The sequence below is a fragment of the Myxine glutinosa genome, chromosome 5 (genome assembly GCF_964187855.1).
Source record: "Myxine glutinosa chromosome 5, kmMyxGlut1.1, whole genome shotgun sequence".
Taxonomy (NCBI): Eukaryota; Metazoa; Chordata; class Myxini; order Myxiniformes; family Myxinidae; genus Myxine; species Myxine glutinosa.
This window is the reverse complement of record NC_136265.1, coordinates 8,927,285-8,946,661: the sequence shown is the minus strand read 5'-3', so window position 1 is coordinate 8,946,661 and position 19,377 is coordinate 8,927,285. Positions and strand designations below refer to the sequence as shown.

General features: G+C 43.9%; 2 protein-coding genes across 3 annotated transcripts in view; one reads left to right on the top strand and one right to left on the bottom strand.

Annotated features, from left to right (window-relative positions):
• The window catches only part of LOC137427964 (src substrate cortactin), a 47,326-nt gene extending 35,914 nt beyond the window's left edge, over positions 1 to 11,412 (bottom strand). For both annotated transcript variants that reach the window (XM_078777563.1, XM_068117835.2), the window contains exons 1-2: positions 11,351 to 11,412; positions 11,013 to 11,078 (exon numbers count right to left, since the gene is read on the bottom strand). The gene's annotated coding sequence lies outside the window, so the exon portion shown is untranslated. The remainder of the gene's footprint in view (positions 1 to 11,012; positions 11,079 to 11,350) is intronic.
• Positions 11,413 to 11,516: 104 nt separating this feature from the next.
• On the top strand, positions 11,517 to 18,856 carry RPL27A (ribosomal protein L27a). Its single transcript, XM_068100223.2, has 5 exons — positions 11,517 to 11,623; positions 14,376 to 14,439; positions 14,824 to 14,899; positions 18,298 to 18,475; positions 18,677 to 18,856. The coding sequence occupies exons 1-5, from the start codon at positions 11,621 to 11,623 to the stop codon at positions 18,803 to 18,805; spliced, it is 450 nt and encodes a 149-aa protein (XP_067956324.1). The 5' UTR covers positions 11,517 to 11,620; the 3' UTR covers positions 18,806 to 18,856.
• The last annotated feature ends 521 nt before the right edge of the window (positions 18,857 to 19,377 follow it).

Here is a 19,377-nt window from a genome sequence, read left to right as displayed (position 1 = left end):
CAATGGAGGCCGTCATATTGTGGATGCGGAAGTACGCGTAACAAATTGAAAAAAGTTCCACATGAGTTTGTTTCACCTGTCTTTTTTTGATTCACAATCTTATGCACCTCTAATTTGTAATTAAAATACTTTAAGACCAACCTCAGCCCGCACAGGCCTGGTTATCTTCAACGAAAATCGTCACCAAACACCGGAACCAATGAGATTCGAGCATTTGAAAAAATATTTCAAAACCCAAATCGCTCCATGGAGGCCGCCATCTAGTAAGGGAAACATATGAAAATCTGTTAACTAAATTGTTACCAAAAAATTTCTTCACCAATATGTTTGTAAAGGTGTGTAATAACATGTGTTAAAATGTTGAAGGTCAACTCCCGTGGGAAACCCAGAAAAAAAGCTGTTGAATTCGGGTACCGAAAAATTATTTTCGAGAATTTTTATTTTTTTTAATCGGCCCTTAAGTAACTTGTGAGGGGTCAAATAAGGGTTTTTCATGATTCTGAGTTGATTGTTAACATTTATATTTCACCACAGACACTCCTTTGTGGAAAAATCATTTCTAAATATATCTCATTTTCTACTTTGCAGGACATGGAGTCTAGCAATATGGATGAAGACGTTACTCCACCTGTGCTCAATTGCTTCATCTGTGCACGCTCGGATACACCAGCTGAAAGGCTCATACAGGCAACTCCAAAGGGATACTCAACTTTATTGAAACAAGCAGAAACTGTCGAAAATGTTACTGTTGTGGAACGTATGAAGGAGGCTCAAAAGGAAGGAAAACTGAGGTACCACCAGAAGTGTAAAAATGATCTGTACAACAACTTTGTTGCAACCACCAAGAAGTCAGCTCAAGCATCAAAGGCAGAGAAAGAGTCATCAAAGTTGAAGAGAAGACGCACTACTTGTGAGTTCAGTTCATCAACTGGCTGCAGTTCTAGAAGATCACAGTCAGTTGACCTCCTGTATAAGGATGTATGCATTCTTTGCAACCAACCAGCCCAGCTCTACAAAAATAATCCAGCACAAGCTAGAAAGAAATACAGAGTGCCAGATAATTTGACTGCAGATACACTGAAGGCAAGCTTGCTGAAGACAGCACGGAGTCGCGGGGATGACTGGGGCACTGAAGTCACTGGACGCCTGGAAGGGATCAACGACTTGGTAGCAGAAGAAACACTGTACCATTTGCGATGCAAACTTATGTTTGCGAGAGGTGACAGTTTGTCCAAGACTGATGAGGAAGGAAAAAGGAAGAGAGGACAGAGGAGTATTGATGAGGAGCGAGAGGCAGTTTTTATTGAATTCTGCGAATGGTTAGACTCAGAATTAGAGCATGGGGGTAATGAACATGGACCAAGTCCATGAAAAGCTGCAGGAGTTTGATCAGTCACCAGAGAAGAGCCTTTCTTATTCAAAGCATTGGCTAAAGATAAAACTTCTAGAGAAATACGAAGACACCTTGTATTTCACAACACAGGAAAGAAGGGCAGATGTACTCTGTCTCAAGGATGGCACCGACAATATTCTGCGAGTGCATCATGCTAATCTTGACCATGGAGATGAGAAGACTCAGATCATAAAGACGGCACTCAAGTTCATATCCAATGATATTGCCTTGATTGATTTAGGTCCAAAGTCATACCCCACCACACACAGTATGACTGACATCGATAGTCAGCTGACACTTGTTCCTGCAAGCCTTCAGATGTTCTTGAGACCGATTGTCAAGACAGACGAAAGAGTTGCCGTTTGGGGGCAGAATTTTATTAAGGCCTGTCGACCTCGGTCTGGAGTATTGCCACACCAAATGGGGCTTGCCATACAACTTGATCATAGATTTGGGTCAAAATGGATGTTCAACAAGTTCCACCGGCTGGGATACACTGAGTCTTACACGGAGACACAAAACTACAAATACTGCTTCCTTAATAGTAGGAGTGGAGATGATGTTCCAGATACTTCTGGCACTCTTGACACCATTGTGGAGGAAACCGATGAACAGATCAATGATGAGGTTGCGGTTGATGCTGCGCTTGAGGATCAATCAGTGATGACAGCCAAAGTGCCAGCCAGTGAAAGTGAATTGTCAAGTAATGATCAGGTGGTCTTTATGGAGGTTGGGGAAACAAACAATGCAGTCACTGAGTTTGTTGGAGACAATATAGATTTAAACATTGTCTCTATTCACGGAAACACTCCCTTTCACTCAATGGGTTGGATCGAAGTCACCTCTCCGGCACCACCTTTGCCAGATCCACAGACAACAGCAGCTTTCCCCCGGGTGAAGTTGAAGGCACTCGACAAAGCTAAGATCCTGAGAGGAACTGAAGTAAAGATTATTCCATTTACGAACAGGAAACAGATAGGAACGAACGCGATCATGTTTCTCCCCCTCGCTGAGCTTTCCTCCTCCCTGGCTCATGATCAGCCACTCCTCACTCCAGGTGACACACTCTGGGCAGCGGGGTGGGTGATCAAAGCCAACGATCCTGAGTTCCCACACTCCAACTGGAATGGCTGGATGAAGAGAATCCATGCTAATGATGCAAAGCAGAGCACACAGATCGAGTTCCTCCCAGGAGAAGGAGATTGAACGAATTGAAGAAGGGTGAAATTCGGTACAACATGTTCTCAAGGAAGGCAGCGGCAGGAGTGATCAAACCAGAGACTCTACCTCCAACAGAGGGTGCAGCTGCACAACATTCACTCCGTGCCTACCTGCAGACCCGGGACTGGATCCTTCTACAGAGCATGTCTCTGAACCCCAGTGACTATGGATGGACAATAGGTGTGCATGGGTATGAGCCAGTTCCAACACTGGACCCCACGGCTCCTGAGGAGCTATTGCAGTTCATGAGCTGTAATTGTCATGGAGATTGCAGCAACCGGCGATGCAGCTGCAAGAAGAATGGGGTCACGTGCATCTCGGCCTGTGGAGTCTGTAATGGCATTACATGCAGAAACTGCAGTCATGATGTTGTTGAGTCTGAAGAAGACATAGACAATGACTGTTGAAACTTCTGACATTGTGAATGAGAAATAACTCTTGAGTATTATATATGTATGTGAAATAAAAGCTACTTTGTGTGTAAATGTAAAAGTGAAAATATAAATGTTAACAATCAACTCAGAATCATGAAAAACCCTTATTTGACCCCTCATAAGTTACTTAAGGGCCGATTTAAAAAAATAAAAATTCTCGAAAATAATTTTTCGGTACCCGAATTCAACAGCTTTTTTTCTGGGTTTCCCACGGGAGTTGAACTTCAACATTTTAACACATGTTATTACACACCTTTACAAACATATTGGTGAAGAAATTTTTTGGTAACAATTTAGTTAACATTTGTGAAATATCTCATAAAATGCCCTTACTAATCTTCCGGATGCGGAAGTATGCATAAAAAAATTGCAAAAAAGTTCAATAGGAGTTTGTTTCACCCGTCTTTGTTTGATTCACAATCTTATGCACCTCTAATTTGTAATTAAAATACTTTAAGACCAACCTCGTTCCCTGGGCCCCCACGGGCCCTGGTTATCTTCAACGAAAATCGTCACCAATCACCGGAACCAATGAGATTCGAGCATTTGAAAAAATATTTCAAAAAAGCTTTTTACCACATTTGGGACGCTGAAAACGTTGTATAATATTCTAAAATTGACAAAGAATTATTTTTTAGAAATCTCGCGGCCATAGGGGATAGTTTTTCATGGCCAGAAATATCCGAAGTTGAGACGGAATTCACCGAATTAATCAAGAAGGAAATTTTATAAATTTTAATCTCATCCAGAATGCAAATGGTGTCATTTTGAACTCGGTACGGCACCTACTACGCCTACCTACTACCAACTACCTAACCTACTGATGCCATGGTGATGGGTAAAATAGTGGCAAGATGCTTTGGCTTCGCCGGCTCATTGCGGCTTTGCAGTCGGGTACTAGTAGCCGGCAAAGCCGGTGTTGTGAATGAACGCGTATTTATGTTTAAAAGCCAGATTTTGCTGGATCCTTTGAGAATTTCGAAGCTTTGACGCACCAAATCGCTCCATGGAGGCCGTCATATTGCGGATGCGGAAGTATGCATAACAAATTGAAAAAAGTTCAATAGGACTTTGTTTCACCAGTCTTTTTTTGATTCACAATCTTATGCACCTCTAATTTGTAAATAAAATACTTTAAGACCAACCTCGGCCCGCACGGGCCTGGTTATCTTCAACGAAAATCGTCACCAGACACCGGAACCAATGAGATTCGAGCATTTGAAAAAATATTTCAAAAATAAAATCGCTCCATGGAGGCCGCCATCTTGCGGATGCGGACGTATGCATAAAAAAATTGTGAAAACGTTCAATAGGAGTTTGTTTCACCCGTCTTTGTTTGATTCACAATCTTATGCACCTCTAATTTGTAATTAAAATACTTTAAGACCAACCTCGTTCCCTGGGCCCCCACGGGCCCTGGTTATCTTCAACGAAAATCGTCACCAATCACCGGAACCAATGAGATTCGAGCATTTGAAAAAATATTTCAAAAAAGCTTTTTACCACATTTCGGAGGCTGAAAACGGCGTCAAATATTCTAAAATTGACGAAGAATTATTTTGTAGAAATCTCGCGGCCGTAGGGGATAGTTTATCACGGCCGGAAATATCCGAAGTTGAGACGGAATTCACCGAATTAATCAAGAAGGAAATTTTATAAATTTTAATCTCATCCAGAATGCAAATGATGTCATTTTGAACTAGGTACAGTACCTACTACACCTACCTACTACCAACTCCCTAACCCACTGATGCCATCGTGATGGGTAAAATAGTGGCAAGAGGCTTTGGCTTCGGCGGCTCATTGCGGCTTTGCAGTCGGGTACTAGTATTAGCCGGCGAAGCCGGTGTTGTGAATGAACGCGTACGTATTATGTTGAAAAGCCAGATTTTGCTGGATCCTTTGAGAATTTCGATGCTTTGACGCACCAAATCGCTCAATGGAGGCCGCCATCTTGCGGATGCGGAAGTATGCATAACAAATTGGGAAAAAGTTCAATAGGAGTTTGTTTCACCCGTCTTTGTTTGATTCACAATCTAATGCACCTCTAATTTGTAATTAAAATACTTTAAGACCAACCTCGTTCCCCGGGCCCGCACGGGCCCTGGTTGCTGGTTATCTTCAACGAAAATCGTCACCAAACACCGGAACCAATGAGATTCGAGCATTTGAAAAAATATTTCAAAAAAGCTTATAACCGGTACCGCGTTTTGGACGCTGAAAACGGCGTCAAATATTCTAAAATTGACGAAGAATTATTTTTTAGAAATCTCACGGCCATAGGGGATAGTTTTTCACGGCCGGAAATATCCGAAATTGAGACGGAATTCACCGAATTAATCAAGAAGGACATTTTATAAATTTAATCTCATCCAGAATGCAAATGGTGTCATTTTGAACGAGGTACGGTACCTACTACACCTACCTACTACCAACTACCTAACCTACTGATGCCATAGTGATGGGTAAAATAGTGGCAAGAGGCTTAGGCTTCGCGGGCTCATTGCGGCTTTGCAGTAGGGTACTAGTATTTGTTAACATAGTGAACCTGACTAGTGTCTTCGACCTGTGCTTCCTCAGTACCACAGGTATGGGCGGTGAGTAAACGGTGTGCGCTGTTTTCATTCCTCATTTAAGCAAAGCAAATACCTGTCCTTACCGACAGGTGGCGCTATACGGTAATATTGTCACGTTTATGGAGGTGGGGTAGAGATTACCTAGAGGGGAGAACAGACGTACTCTAACACGCTGCGGATGAAGACTTTGTACTTTTTTTTGTATACAAGATCGAGGCTCGTGAAAGAGCTAACATTAATCACACAAAAAGACAAACCGACACACAAAACACAAAAAACAAGGGGAGCGGCAGACAAGATGGGGAGAGAGGGGGAAGGACACAAAAGAGAGGGGGAAGAGGGGGAAGGACACAAACACAACATTTGAGAGCAGGGACATCGGGAGGACTTGGGGGGAGGTGGGAGAGGAATAAAACATATGAACACAGCAAGGACTCTGGGGTGAATTACCGGGGGTAGAAAAGATCAAGGTTTTCGATGGAGGAAGATAAGAGATGGTGGTGAACAGCTGTTTTAAAGACCTGGAGGGAGGAGTGGGATTGAAGGGAGTGGGGGAGTTTGTTCCAGAGGCGGGAGAAAAGGGGAATGAAAGAGTGAAGGTGAGCAGAGAGCCTAGACTTTGGCAGTTTAACCATAAGAGGGTTGCAGGCAGATCTTGTGCGACCTGAAGGAATATTGGGGGGACAGAGCACAGAGAGAGCTGGGGGAGCAAGGCCGGAGAGGAGTCGGTAGAAGACAGAAAGACCACCAACCTGCCTGCGGTGAGTGAGTGAAAGGCCCTCGGTGTTGACTACATCGCAGGAGATTCCAATGATTCTGAAAGCTTTGGCCTCAACAGCGTGAAGCCGAGCAAGGTGTGAGGCAGGAGCACCAGCCCAGAGGGGGGAACAGTGTTCCATTGAGCTGCGGATGAAAGCCTTGTATGTGGTGAGGAGCTCAGGTGTGCCAAGGAAGGACTTTGCACGACGGAGGATGCCCAGTCGGCGACTGGCTTTGGAGGCCAGCTTGGAAATGTGGTTTTCCCAAGAAAGATCATGGCAGATAGTGAGACCCAAAAGCTTGAGCGACAGAACTTCTTGGAGAGGATTGTTGAGAAAGTAGATGGGAGGGTTGTCCAGTCGGTCCTTTCGGAGAGACATTGTAAGAGTGTGAGATTTGTCAGGATTGAAAGACATGTTCCACTTGTTTGACCAGTCTGTGATTTTGTCCAGGTCTGCAGAGAGTGAGGAGGCTGCAGACTGCCGATCTGAGGGATGAGGAATGGAGCGACAGAGAGTAGAGTCGTCAGCAAAAGAGATAGAGAGGATTTTCAAGAGAGTCAGAGAGATCATTGATGAAGACTAGAAAAAGCACAGGGCCCAGAACACTACCTTGGGGAACTCCAGCCTGAACAGGAAGAGGAGATGAGAGAAACCCATTCAGGGCCACACGTTGACTACGACCAGAGAGGAAGTCCGCCAGCCATGCGTGGAGATTTCCATGGATACCAAAGGAGGAGAGTTTGGTGAGCAGAGCAGGGTGCCAGACCGTATCGAAGGCACGTGAAATGTCAAGGGAGACAGCTCTAATTTCCTGTTTGGCGTTGAGGACCTCCATCCATTGTTGAGAAAGCAGAAGCAGCATGTCCAGAGTAGAGTGACCAGGTCTGAAACCAAATTGATGATCAGAAATCAAGCCATTGGAGAAGAGGAAAGATTTAATATCTGAAGCAATGATGGATTCCATGACTTTGCTGATAATTGGGAGAAGGCTGATTGGTCTGTAGTTGCTGGGATCTGTTTTTGCACCTTTTTTGTGCAAACCGGTGATGTTGGCTGATTTCCAAGCAGATGGCAGATGACCTTGAGCAAAAGAGAGGGTGAAGAGAACAGAAAGAGGGAGTGAAAGAGCAGAAGAACATGATTTTAGGACCCGTGGGCTGATGCCGTCAGGACCAGTTGCAGAATCAGAGTCGAGGGTTGACAGAAACTTTTCCACCTTGTCAGGAGGAAAGAAGTAGATGTAGATGAGTAGGAGCTCAGGTGTGCCAAAGAAGAACTTTGTATGACGGAGGACGCCCAGTCGACGACTACCTTTGGACACCAACCTTCAAATGTGGTTTTCCAAGGAAGATCATGGCTGATAGTGATAGTGATACTGATACTGATAGTGATACTGATACTGATAGTGATACTGATACTGATAGTGATAGTGATACTGATACTGATAGTGATACTGATTGTGATACTGATAGTGATAGTGATAGTGATACTGATAGTGATACTGATACTGATAGTGATACTGATACTGATACTGACAGTGATACTGATACTGATAGTGATACTGATAGTGATACTGATACTGATAGTGATACTGATACTGATACTGACAGTGATACTGATACTGATAGTGATAGTGACAGTGATACTGATACTGATGGTGATACTGATACTGATAGTGATACTGATAGTAGTAATGATAATGATAATGATAGTGATACTGATACTGATAATGATCGTGATAATGATACTGATAATGATTGTGATCATGATACTGATAATGAGAGTGATAGTGATACTGATAGTGATACTGATAATGATACTGATCATGATTGTGATAATGATACTGATAATGAGAGTGATAGTGATACTGATAATGATACTGATCGTGATAATGATACTGATAATGATTGTGATAATGATACTGATAATGAGAGTGATAGTAATACTGATACTGATACTGATACTGATACTGATAGTGATACTGATAGTAGTAATGATAGTGATACTGATACTGATACTGATAATGATACTGATAATGATAGTGATACTGATAATGATTGTGATAATGATACTGATAATGAGAGTGATAGTGATACTGATCCTGATACTGATAATGATAGTGATAATGATACTGATACTGATAATGACAATGATAATGATAATGATGGTGATAGTGATAATGATAATGATACTGATAGTGATAGTGATACTGATAATGATAATGATAGTGATACTGATAGTGATATTGATACTGATAATGATACTGATAAAATGATAGTGATAGTGAGACCCACGAGTTTGAACGACTGAACTTCCAGAGGATTGTAAGTAAAGTAGATGGGAGGGTTACCTGACGGTCCTTTGGGAGAGAGAGAAAGCGAGAGTGTGACATTTGTCAGGATTGAAAGATTGTTCCGAGTGTTTGACCATCTTGTGATTTTATCAAGGGCAGAAGAGAGGAAGAGGCCGCAACAATCGCAGCATGTCTGAAGGATGGTGATGTCAGGGAGGGAGGATTAGGGAAGTCAGTGTTATCCGCCATTCATTTTCACCCCATCGCGGCTCCTCCAGCACCTAAACTGGATTTTCAGATTACAGGTGCCCTGATTACAGGTTTTTAGAGTGAGTCACAGTTTTGTGGCAGCTTGCCATCTCAAGCGTTGCAATGTTGTTGCAGTTGGTTAGTTGAAGAACATACATTTAGAGAAAGATCTCATCAGGCTTATACAGACTTGGCATTTAATATGGAATTTTTTTTTTCTTGACTTGGGTTTACTTTCTGAACTCAGTATATCAATCTGGTGAGTTTCTTTTACGCTTCGGTGATTTATTTGTTAAAAGAACCATGTCACTGATTGTCTGTCGCAGCAAGAAGTCAATAACAGGATTATATCACATGTGGTGTGACAAAATGTACGGACAGGTACATTTGACGATTGGCTTCACAATCGGGTATATAAGGGTTGTTGCGTTCTGTTTTAGTGGAAAACAACTGCTGCACGTCTACAAAAGTTATTGCCGCTTCCTCTGGAGATGGTCCGTCAACTCGACAATGCTGTTTGTCATGGAGTGGTGGCTTTACGAAATTTCGGCATGAAACAGCTTGCTATTGTTCGGCAGTATGGCATTACTCAAGGTCAGGTGTCAAAGATCCTGAAACGAAATGCTCAGAGGGGTGTCCCTACTCCAATACCGAGGCCAGGACGTCCCTGCAGAACCACAAGGAGGGACGATCGCCAGCTGCACCGGTTAGTCCGCAATGGCCGTATCAAGTCAGCTAATCGGCTTAGGGCTGAGTGGCAGCAACTGACAAATGTGCCTGTATCCAGAAGGCTAGTCAACCAACGACTGGTTCAAGCAGGCTATCGTGCCAAGCGTCCCCTGAGAAAGCCATGCCTGACCAGACAACACTGCCAGCGCCGATTGCAGTGGGCCAGAGAGCACCGTCAATGGCAGCCAGGACACTGGAATCACGTAATCTTCAGTGACGAGTCTATATTTCTGGTCTATCGTCAAGATGGCCGTGTCCGAGTGTGCAGACAAGTGCATGAAGCCTACAATGAAGATTGTATAGTGCCAAGAGTCCAAGCTGGAGGTGGTGGGGTGACCGTTTGGGCTGCTTTTCATGCAGGGGGCAAAACTGACCTGGTTGTTCTGAATGGAATCCTGAACCAGTTCAAGTACAGGGACATTCTGGAAGAAACATTGCTTCCATTTGCTCGTGCAGCCTTTCGAGGAAACTTTGTCTTCCAAGATGACAATGCATGGCCTCATCATGCTCGCATGATCCAACGCTTTCTTGCTGACCATGGTGTAGAGCATATGGAGTGGCCTGCCATGTCCCCGGATATGAATCCGATAGAGAACTTGTGGGCAGAATTAACGCGTCAAATCGACAACTTGGACCAGCAGCCGACCTCTGTGCGTGAATTGCAGCAGACTATTGTCACTGCATGGCAAGCGATTCCTGTCCAAACCTTGGCAAATCTCATGAACAGCATGCGCCAACGTGTACGTGCTCTCCTGAATGCTCGTGGGGGTTACACGAAGTACTGAACTGTAATTTTACTGTCCGTAATCCCAGTCGTAATTTAACTTTTGTTTTTGTTAAAAAAAAATTTGGCTAATGTGCAAAATAAAGAGATACTTCTGGGAAACGTACAGAAGTTTAACACAGTACTGTCCATGAATTGAGTTCGATATCAGTTTACATCACTTTCAAGGATCAATTTATTTGCTTCGAAATGTCAAATGTGGTTTTTGTTTCTTTTGAAGGTCACATTAACAAAATCTAGAATAATTTCAACATAATTCCAATGAACTTTTGGTTCTAAGACATCTTGAAAAGTAAGTTCACCCCCACAAAAAAAATATTCCATATTAAATGCCAAGTCTGTAGGTGAGAATGGAGGGAATAAATGGTTCGCAGCTCAATGATGCGGACGCAGTGTGTGCTGTGCGGCCGCCATTGGGCACACAGAGGCCGTGCAGCACATGCTGAAGAATTGGGGCAACAACATCTTCAACTGGGCAATGTACTGGGCTGCCGGTGGTGGCCATAAAGGGATTGTGACACTGCTGAAGAAATGGAGCGCCAGCGATTTTGACTGGGCAATGATAGGGGTACCTGGCGGTGGTGGCCACAAAGAGGCTGTGCACCAGCTGATGAAGTAGCGTGGCCGCGCGTCTGTTCCTGCAACATTGTTACAGTTGGTTAATTGAAATGTAGACATGTAATTGTTTACATTGAAATGTAAACACATTTAATGTAGCCTGAAGCAAGGTATTCTGACGTGAAATGCCTCGTCATGCGCTGTGGCAGGCGGCATCAAAATGTTTCAGTGTTGATGGAAAACGGTTATTTTATCAGCTGTCGGTTTAACACGTGACTATTTTTTTGGGCGTGTACATTTAGCCTTGAATGTTATTTGGGTAAATCACGAGGTTTGTAATGTGTGAAAATACCTTTCTTAGCGGATGCGTTGCGGCCACGTCTTGCATCGTCGTTGAGAGCCTGAGCTCGTGTGATGAAGCAGACGGTGGCATTGTCGGTGGTGTAATACATTTGTAGTACTGAAAATAGATTGAGTTTAATATTTCATATATTTAGATATTTTCAAGTAAACCATCTCTGTACATTAAACAATTAACCTCCTTTCGAGGTATTTACACAACTGGTAGTTACATTACAATCGTTTCCGGTGCGACTGGCCTTTCCTTTCCTTCACTGCCAACATGGTGAGTTGTTTGCTCGGTTTGTCTTGATCGAATCCCTTGCCATCCTGCACTTCACTGTCTATTTGGCTTCTTATGCATAGATGGCAGGGAGACGGGATGTGTTTTTTACATTCCTCTGAAAGTTTGTATTAAGTATTTTTTACCGATAGTCAATGAGATTTGTTTCGGTAAAATATACGCTGGACTAGTGATTAGGCCTCACTGAGTCTCGTCACTTCGAGCAGGTCGTTTCCTTCCACCAGGTAATGTTTATTAGGGTGTTGTACCATGCTGAATGGCCTGAGATTCCCATCTTATGAAAGAAACTGGCGCCAGTCGTGAAGCCACTGAGGCCGTTATGGACCAAGTGAAGCCAAAGTGATCACGTTGCTCGGCTCGATCCATAGTTGTAGGATTTTGGTGTGAACGTCGATCTATCCCTCACCCACCAGTCTGAGGACGAGTGTTGTGAAGTGAAAAATCCACATTGTAAATGTTACAGCTGGTCGAACGTCGTATCTCGGATGGTGTGGGGTGTATCCACGACTACAGGCACCACACCAGAAGGGGTTACTTTTGATCCAAGTATGGATGTAATAAAAAGAACAGTTAATATTAAAATGTCTTCACACGAAGGTGTGCGCTTTGAACCCTAAAAACAATAAACCAGGTCATGCTTTTATAGTGTTAAACACACATAAGTTCTACACACGTGCCTACACATACGCACACACGTCCTACACATGCGCACACCTACACATATGCACACACCTACACATGCGCACACACAACTCTTACACACACACACAACTCTTACACACACACACAACTCTTACACACACACACACAACTCTTACACACACACACAACTCTTACACACACACACAACTCTTACACACACACACACAACTCTTACACACACACACAACTCTTACACACACACACAACTCTTACACACGCATGCACAACTATGCGCGCACGCGCACACTCACACTCACATACACACACAACCAAATCCACGTTTTGATATATATATATATATATATATATATATATATATATATATATACACACACACACACACACACTACTGTTTCACTTGAATGGTAACTAATTGCTAAGTGTTTCTCACTGTTGTGTTAGTGTCCACCATCTATCTATAATTCCACTAATCTCTGTGTGTATGTTTGTTTGTATGTTTGTATGTTTGTCTGTGACCGCTGTTTCTCGACAACTACCGGTCCGATATACTTGAAACTTGCCAGGTATATTGCTGGGGACCCGAGGATGTGCCTTTTCAAGGTTTTAAATTAATCGCAGAAGTAGTTACCGAGCTATGTCCAAAAAACGATTCAACCAATCAGAGAGCAGCGAGCTATCACGTGTGCCGAACGTGGCGAACAGACTCTGCCTCGGATGGCACATTTGAGAGCGTATTCATTTATTTCCCGTCGGCAAACTATGTTGCCGTTAAACTATGTTTTAAAACTAATTAAAACTAATTTGCGATCGCAGAAGTAGTTACCGAGCTATGTCCAAAAAACGATTCAACCAATCAGAGAGCAGCGAGCTATCACGTGTGCCGAACGTGGCGAACAGACTCTGCCTCGGATGGCACATTTGAGAGCGTATTCATTTATTTCCCGTCGGCAAACTATGTTGGCGTTAAACGATGTTTTAAAACTAATTAAAACTAATTTGCGATTCTTTCGCTTTCCTGCGATATGCGACCTTCCGGAGCTCCTGTGAGAGCGTGCGCCATTACGGATAGTACGGGTACGGGCATGCCATATGTTGGCGTTAAACTATGTTTTAAAACTAATTAAAACCATTTCATGTAAATAGAGGGGGGGGGGGGGGATTGTCACTGTACTCGCAAGCCGTTCGCCGTTCGCTTTGGCGTTGCGAATGGACCAAACCATTTCATGTAAAGCGTTCGCCGTTCGCTTTGGCGTTGCGAATGGACCAAAACATTTCATGGACCAAACCATTTCATGTAAATAGAGGGGGGGGATATAATTTTAGATATATATATAGTACGTGCATGCCCTAGTGTTCATAACCAGAGTAAATGTTTTTTTTTCAGTATAGTAGAGTGACAAGACCAGGGTCCCCATTATTCATTACAGTTAATATGCAATTCTGTTGCGTGAGTAGTGGATAATTTGTAATGTCCATCTCCCTCTCCTTTGTCTCCACTCACCCCCCCCCCCACCCCCACCCCTCATTCATTCCTCTTCTCTCCCCCCCCCTCCCTCTCCTTCCTCCCCCCCCCCCCCATCTTCTCCACTTCTCCACCATCTCCTTTGTCTTCCCCCCCATCTCCTTAATCTTCTCCCCATCTCCTTAATCTTCTCCCCCATCTCCTTAATCTTCTCCCCCATCTCCTTAATCTTCTCCCCCATCTCCTTAGTCTTCTCCCCCATCTCCTTCGTCTTCTCCCCCATCTCCTTCGTCTTCTCCTCCATCTCCTTCGTCTTCTCCCCCATCTCCTTCGTCTTCTCCCCCATCTCCTTCGTCTTCTCCCCCATCTCCTTCGTCTTCTCCCCCATCTCCTTCGTCTTCTCCCCCATCTCCTTCGTCTTCTCCCCCATCTCCTTCCTCTTCTCCCCCATCTCCTTCCTCTTCTCCCCCATCTCCTTCCTCTTCTCCCCCATCTCCTTCCTCTTCTCCCTCAACTCCTTCCTCTTTTCTTCCTTTGTAGAAAAATAATATATTTGTGCAGTTTGAATATTTTGATGTTTTGTAAATTGCATTGCTCTTGTCCTCTCAGGTGAAGAAACTGAAGAAAACAAGGAAACTCCGAGGCCACGTCAGCCACGGCCACGGGCGTGTTGGTGTGTGTGGGCTTGTGATGCGGGGACAGTTCTGTTGGCTTTAAACTGTGTTTGATGAATACTTAAAGTTATTATTTATTTTAAACAGGTTCATGTATATGTTGGGATTGGACCTTCTCCTTTGGAGGTTTTGAATGGCGGCCGTGAAAGGTGAGGTTGGGTCATTGGCCATAAAGAGGACCAGGTGTGGTGAGCAACGGAGTTGCGAAGCTGGTCCCTCTCCCATTGTTCTTGCCATTACAGTATAATCCAGGTTGTTTAATGAGCAGTCTCCTATGAATGAGAAATCAAAAATTCTCAACTGGAGTTCGTTAAAAGTGGATTTTTTAAGATTGGTCTTTTGCTGGTCTCCTAGCCCCGATTGTTGTGGTCTGTGGTGTGCAGGAAAGGCCAGGAAGCATCCTGGAGGTCGTGGTAATGCCGGAGGCTTGCACCACCACCGTATCAACTTTGATAAATAGTACGTATTGTGGACTCGCCTCATGCCGCATGTATCGGACCTCAGGTCATTTATTCACAAATGATCTTGCTGCACGAATCCTGTTATCCTTTATCAATGACACTCCTGAAGTGGTGCAAACTAAAGGCCACATAACACACCATGGCAGGTTTGCTATTGAAGATAACTTTTTTAATCCGTTCTCACTTTGAGCTGTAGTAGGCACAGGGACTATGTGTGTGGAATAACTTGCATCGGGCTGTCAGGATGGCCTTAGAGGTACGCACAGTCACCTTGAAATAGTCTAGCCTGGGTTTGAAACCCAGCCCGCGTACAGGGCCTTCAGAAAGTTTTTTCACATTTTGTTGCGTTGCAGCCTGAATTTAAAATGGATAAAATTGAGATCCTTTCGTCGATGCCAAAGTGGAATTTTATTTTTCTCGAAATTTTTACAAAATAAATAAAGATGAAATACAGAAATGTCTAATTTACATAAATATTCAACCCCCTGAGTGAATACTTCGTACAAGCGCCTTTGGCAGCGATTACAACTTTGAGTCTATTTTTCTTTTTATTTATGTTGAAGGCCACAGTCACGGACTATATAGTCGTCATCGAGTCCAGACCTTAAATAAAATAATTGCATTGATAAATGTGAGGAAAGGCAAATAAAAGAGAGAGAATGTAAAGGTGAGGAGTGAAAATGAGTAAGAAAAGTTTATGAGTGTATGGTGTTTGATGTTTGCTGATTGTTTGAAAAGTTTGTGATGTTTGTTTGTGAGAAAGAGAGGTTGAAGCTAGCTAGCCCTATACCTGTAGTTTGCGTGAGACAAAGTAAGACCATCAATCCTGAGACAGAGAGTGTAAGATGGCTCCGGGCACCACTTTGACGCTCCTAAGTCCGAATGGTAGTACTACCCTGGGCGGTTGCTGTCTACAACCTACTCCCTAAAAAAACTGGTCAAACCAGATGAGTGTTTTTTAGGAGACACCATCTCCTTACTGGATGGCCGTTGGCTCCCGAAAGGTGCTCATATGCGCTTTAACAGTTTTTGTTTTTAGTCCTGCAGGGTGTCACAGTCACCCTCCCCACTGGCAAGCCAGCGAGGGTCGTTGGTTTAGTCACCGACTACCCGACCATGCGGCAGGTAGCACTGGGCTACATGTTATCATTGGCAGTCAAGAAAGAGACTGACCTGACTAAAAAACTTCTTGTGTATGTCTGTATCAGCTTTGGCCATCTGGATTTGGGGAATTTCTCCCATTCTTCCTTGCGGATTTGCTCAAGCTCTGTCAAGTTGGATGGGGAGCGTCAGTGAACAGCAATCTTCAAGCCTTTCCACAGATTCTCAATGGGATTGAAGTCTGGGCTTTGGCTGGGCCTCTCAAGGACTTTTGCATTCTTGTTCTGAAGCCATTCCATTGTTGCTTTGGCTGTATGCTTGGGGTCATTGTCTTGTTGTAACGTACATCTTCGCCACAGTCTAAGGACTTTTGAACTCTGAAGCAGATTCTCCTCAAGGATTTGCCTGTATTTGGCTCCATTCATTTTTTCCTCTATTCTTTCAAGTCTCCCAGTCCCTGCCACTGAAAAGCATCCCCATAGCATGATGCTGCCACCACCGTGCCTGATGGTAGGGATGGTGTTAGATTGGTGATTAGCTGTGATCGGTTTCCACCAGATGTAGCACTTTGCATTGAGGCCGAAGATTTCAATTTTCATCTCATCAGACCACAGAATATTTTGCCTCATGCTCTGGGCCTTTCACGTATCTTTTTGCAAACCCCAGGTGTGCTGTCATGTGCCTTTTTCTCATGAGTGGCTTCCGTTTGGCCACTCTCCTATAAAGCCGATATTTGTGAAGTGCTGCAGAGACTGTTGTCCTTCCGGCAGTTTCTCCCATCTCAGCCAAGGAACTCTGTCGTTCTTTCAGTGGTCATTGGGTTCTTGATCACCTCCCTGACCAAGGTTGTTCTGGCCCGGTTGCTCAGTTTAGTCAGATGGGCAGCTCTAGCAAAAGTCTGAGTAGTTCATATTCTTTCCATTTCCTATTTATTGATCTCACTGTGCTCTTGGGACTTTAAACACTCCAGAAATTGTTTTATACGCTTCAGATCTATCCCTCCTCACAATTCTTTCTCGGATTTCTCCGGACAGTTCCTTGGACATCCTGGTGGAGTTTCTGCTCTGACATGCATTGTCACCTATGGGACCTTGTATAGAAAGGTGCGTTTCTTTCTAAATTATGTCCAATCAATTGAATTGTCTACAGGTGGACTCCAATCAAGTTGTAGAGACATCTCGAGGATGATCAAAGGAAATTGTATGCACCTGAGCTCAATTTGGAGTGTCATCATAAAGGGGGTGAATACCTATTGACTCAAGACATTTCAGATTTTCGTTTTTAATTATTTTGTAAAAATCTGTAAACAAAAAAATATATTTATATATATATTTATGCACTTTGACATTATGGGGTATTATTTGTAGATCAGTTTTAAAAAATTTCAATTGAATTCATTTTAGTTCAGGCTGCAACACAACAAACTGAAAAAAGTCAAGGGTGTGAATACTTTCGGAAGGTACTGTATAAACGGTCATTCTGGTGTTTCACAGGCTCTGTGATTCATCAATGGGTGTGCCGTCCCTCACGTTATTTCCGCTGCCATGGTGTCCTTCGTGAAGAGTCGGCGAGCTATCTCCAGCCGCATGAACAAATTAAAAATTCCTGCCCTGACTTGCTGTGTCGGAGTGGCGACCCTTTCAGGATTTTAGCCCAAGTCCAGGAACTGCTTCGGCAGAACCGACATCCTGTCTTGAGCACGGTTCATGATCTGATCTGATAGTTACATCATTGGCGATTCTCTGATATTAAAAAGAGAAACGAAGGTTTGTTTTGAGCTGAAAACTATTTTGATTTTCAGAAGGTTGTATAAGTTGTCGTTGTCGCCGTGCTGTCCCCTTTACAGTGCATCAGTGCTGATGAAGCGGTTTCTTGGCAAGAATTACGTTTGGTTACTTTGGGTGGTTTGGTGCTGCATTCCCAGCAGTCAGAACAGGAATTTGTGATTTATTAATTGTCAGGAATAACTCGCCTAATCAAATAAAAGGTCACTGTGGGATTCTTAATGTCCACCGACAACCAGTGCCGGCAGATGGGTCCATCCAATGGACGGCGCACGCATTGTTGCGTGCCCCTGCATGTGGAACACCAGTTTATATCAGGGTTGGGATTCGGACCCAGGCCAGAAAGCTTGCGTGAGAGTATGCAACTCTGTGCTGAGATGATTGATGAAGTTTTATAATCCTGATTTTGTAGAATATTACCAACCACCTGTGTTCCCTCTTCCTCTTCCACCCTGTTATTTTTATTTTCATATTTTGTTGGACTCCATTCCCTGCCCACTTATTTTTAAAGCCATCCTGGGTACTTTGGAAAGGTTGGCATGCGGCGGTACCACTTGAAGCGCAACCAAAAGTTCTGCCCAGTGCTGAATCTGGACCGTCTGTGGACGTTAGTCAGCGAGGATACGCGGAAGGAACTGGAGAAGAAGAAGAAGGATGGCACCGCAGCTGTTATCGACGTGGTGAAATCGGTGAGGTTCACATTGGCCCTTGTGGTCCCTTTAGCCTCGATTGCATTACCGGTGGAGTGTTAGTTTTACAAAGTACCAAACATGTCACGTGTCCGTCCGTGCGCGTGACCCTTTCCCTTGACCTCGTGATGTTCCGTGCTCGTTGCGGCTGTGAGACAGATGCGGAGTTCCGATCGCCCCTCTCTCCCTTGCTGACCCCAGGGTTATTACAAAGTCTTGGGTAAGGGGAAGCTTCCCCGCCAGCCCCTGATCGTGAAGGCCAAGTTTTTCAGTCGCCGTGCGGAACAGAAGATCAAAGCCGTGGGGGGTGCTTGTGTACTAATGGCGTGATCTTGTCCTGTGGAATCTGCAGAGAATAAACCTTTTGTCGAATGATTTTTATTCTAGTTTCTGCTTTTGGTTAATTGACTCCAAACGTTCCAGCCATGTAACCCAGTAGCCTTTTCTGCCTTTTTGGGGGTTGGGGGGCACGGGGGAGTCTCTTTTTATTCTCTGGAGTTAACAAGTTCTGATCGATCATTACTCTGGAATTTTGTACAAATTTCCTGAATGTTCCAAGATTGGTTTTATTTCATATTGATGACATCATAATCCCAGGCTCTGTCACCTCATCAGCCTCTGCTCCGTTTTCAATTGGAATAGGCTGGCCCGTTCAAACCAGTATAGTTTTCATGCAACAAAGGGGGAGGGGCGGGGGGGGGGCACACCAGTGAGAAATTCATATTTTATAGCACTGCCAATTCCCATTGTAAACTGAACACCATTTTAATCAAGTACTGTTCTCATACGTATAAGTTAAGGCCTAGCCATTACTAGACTCCTGCTTTTACCCTTACCCGCTTGTAATTGAAGGGATAAAAGGTCAGTTAAAAAAAAAAAGGGGGGGGTAAATGCCAAGGGAT

What these genes read in the sequence shown, in the direction of transcription:
- RPL27A (XM_068100223.2), top strand. An exon ending in CGTATCAACTTTGATAAATA is followed by an intron (nt 14,900 to 18,297) that starts GTACGTATTGTG and finishes TTATTTTTAAAG; the next exon opens with CCATCCTGGGTACTTTGGAA. An exon ending in TTATCGACGTGGTGAAATCG is followed by an intron (nt 18,476 to 18,676) that starts GTGAGGTTCACA and finishes TGCTGACCCCAG; the next exon opens with GGTTATTACAAAGTCTTGGG.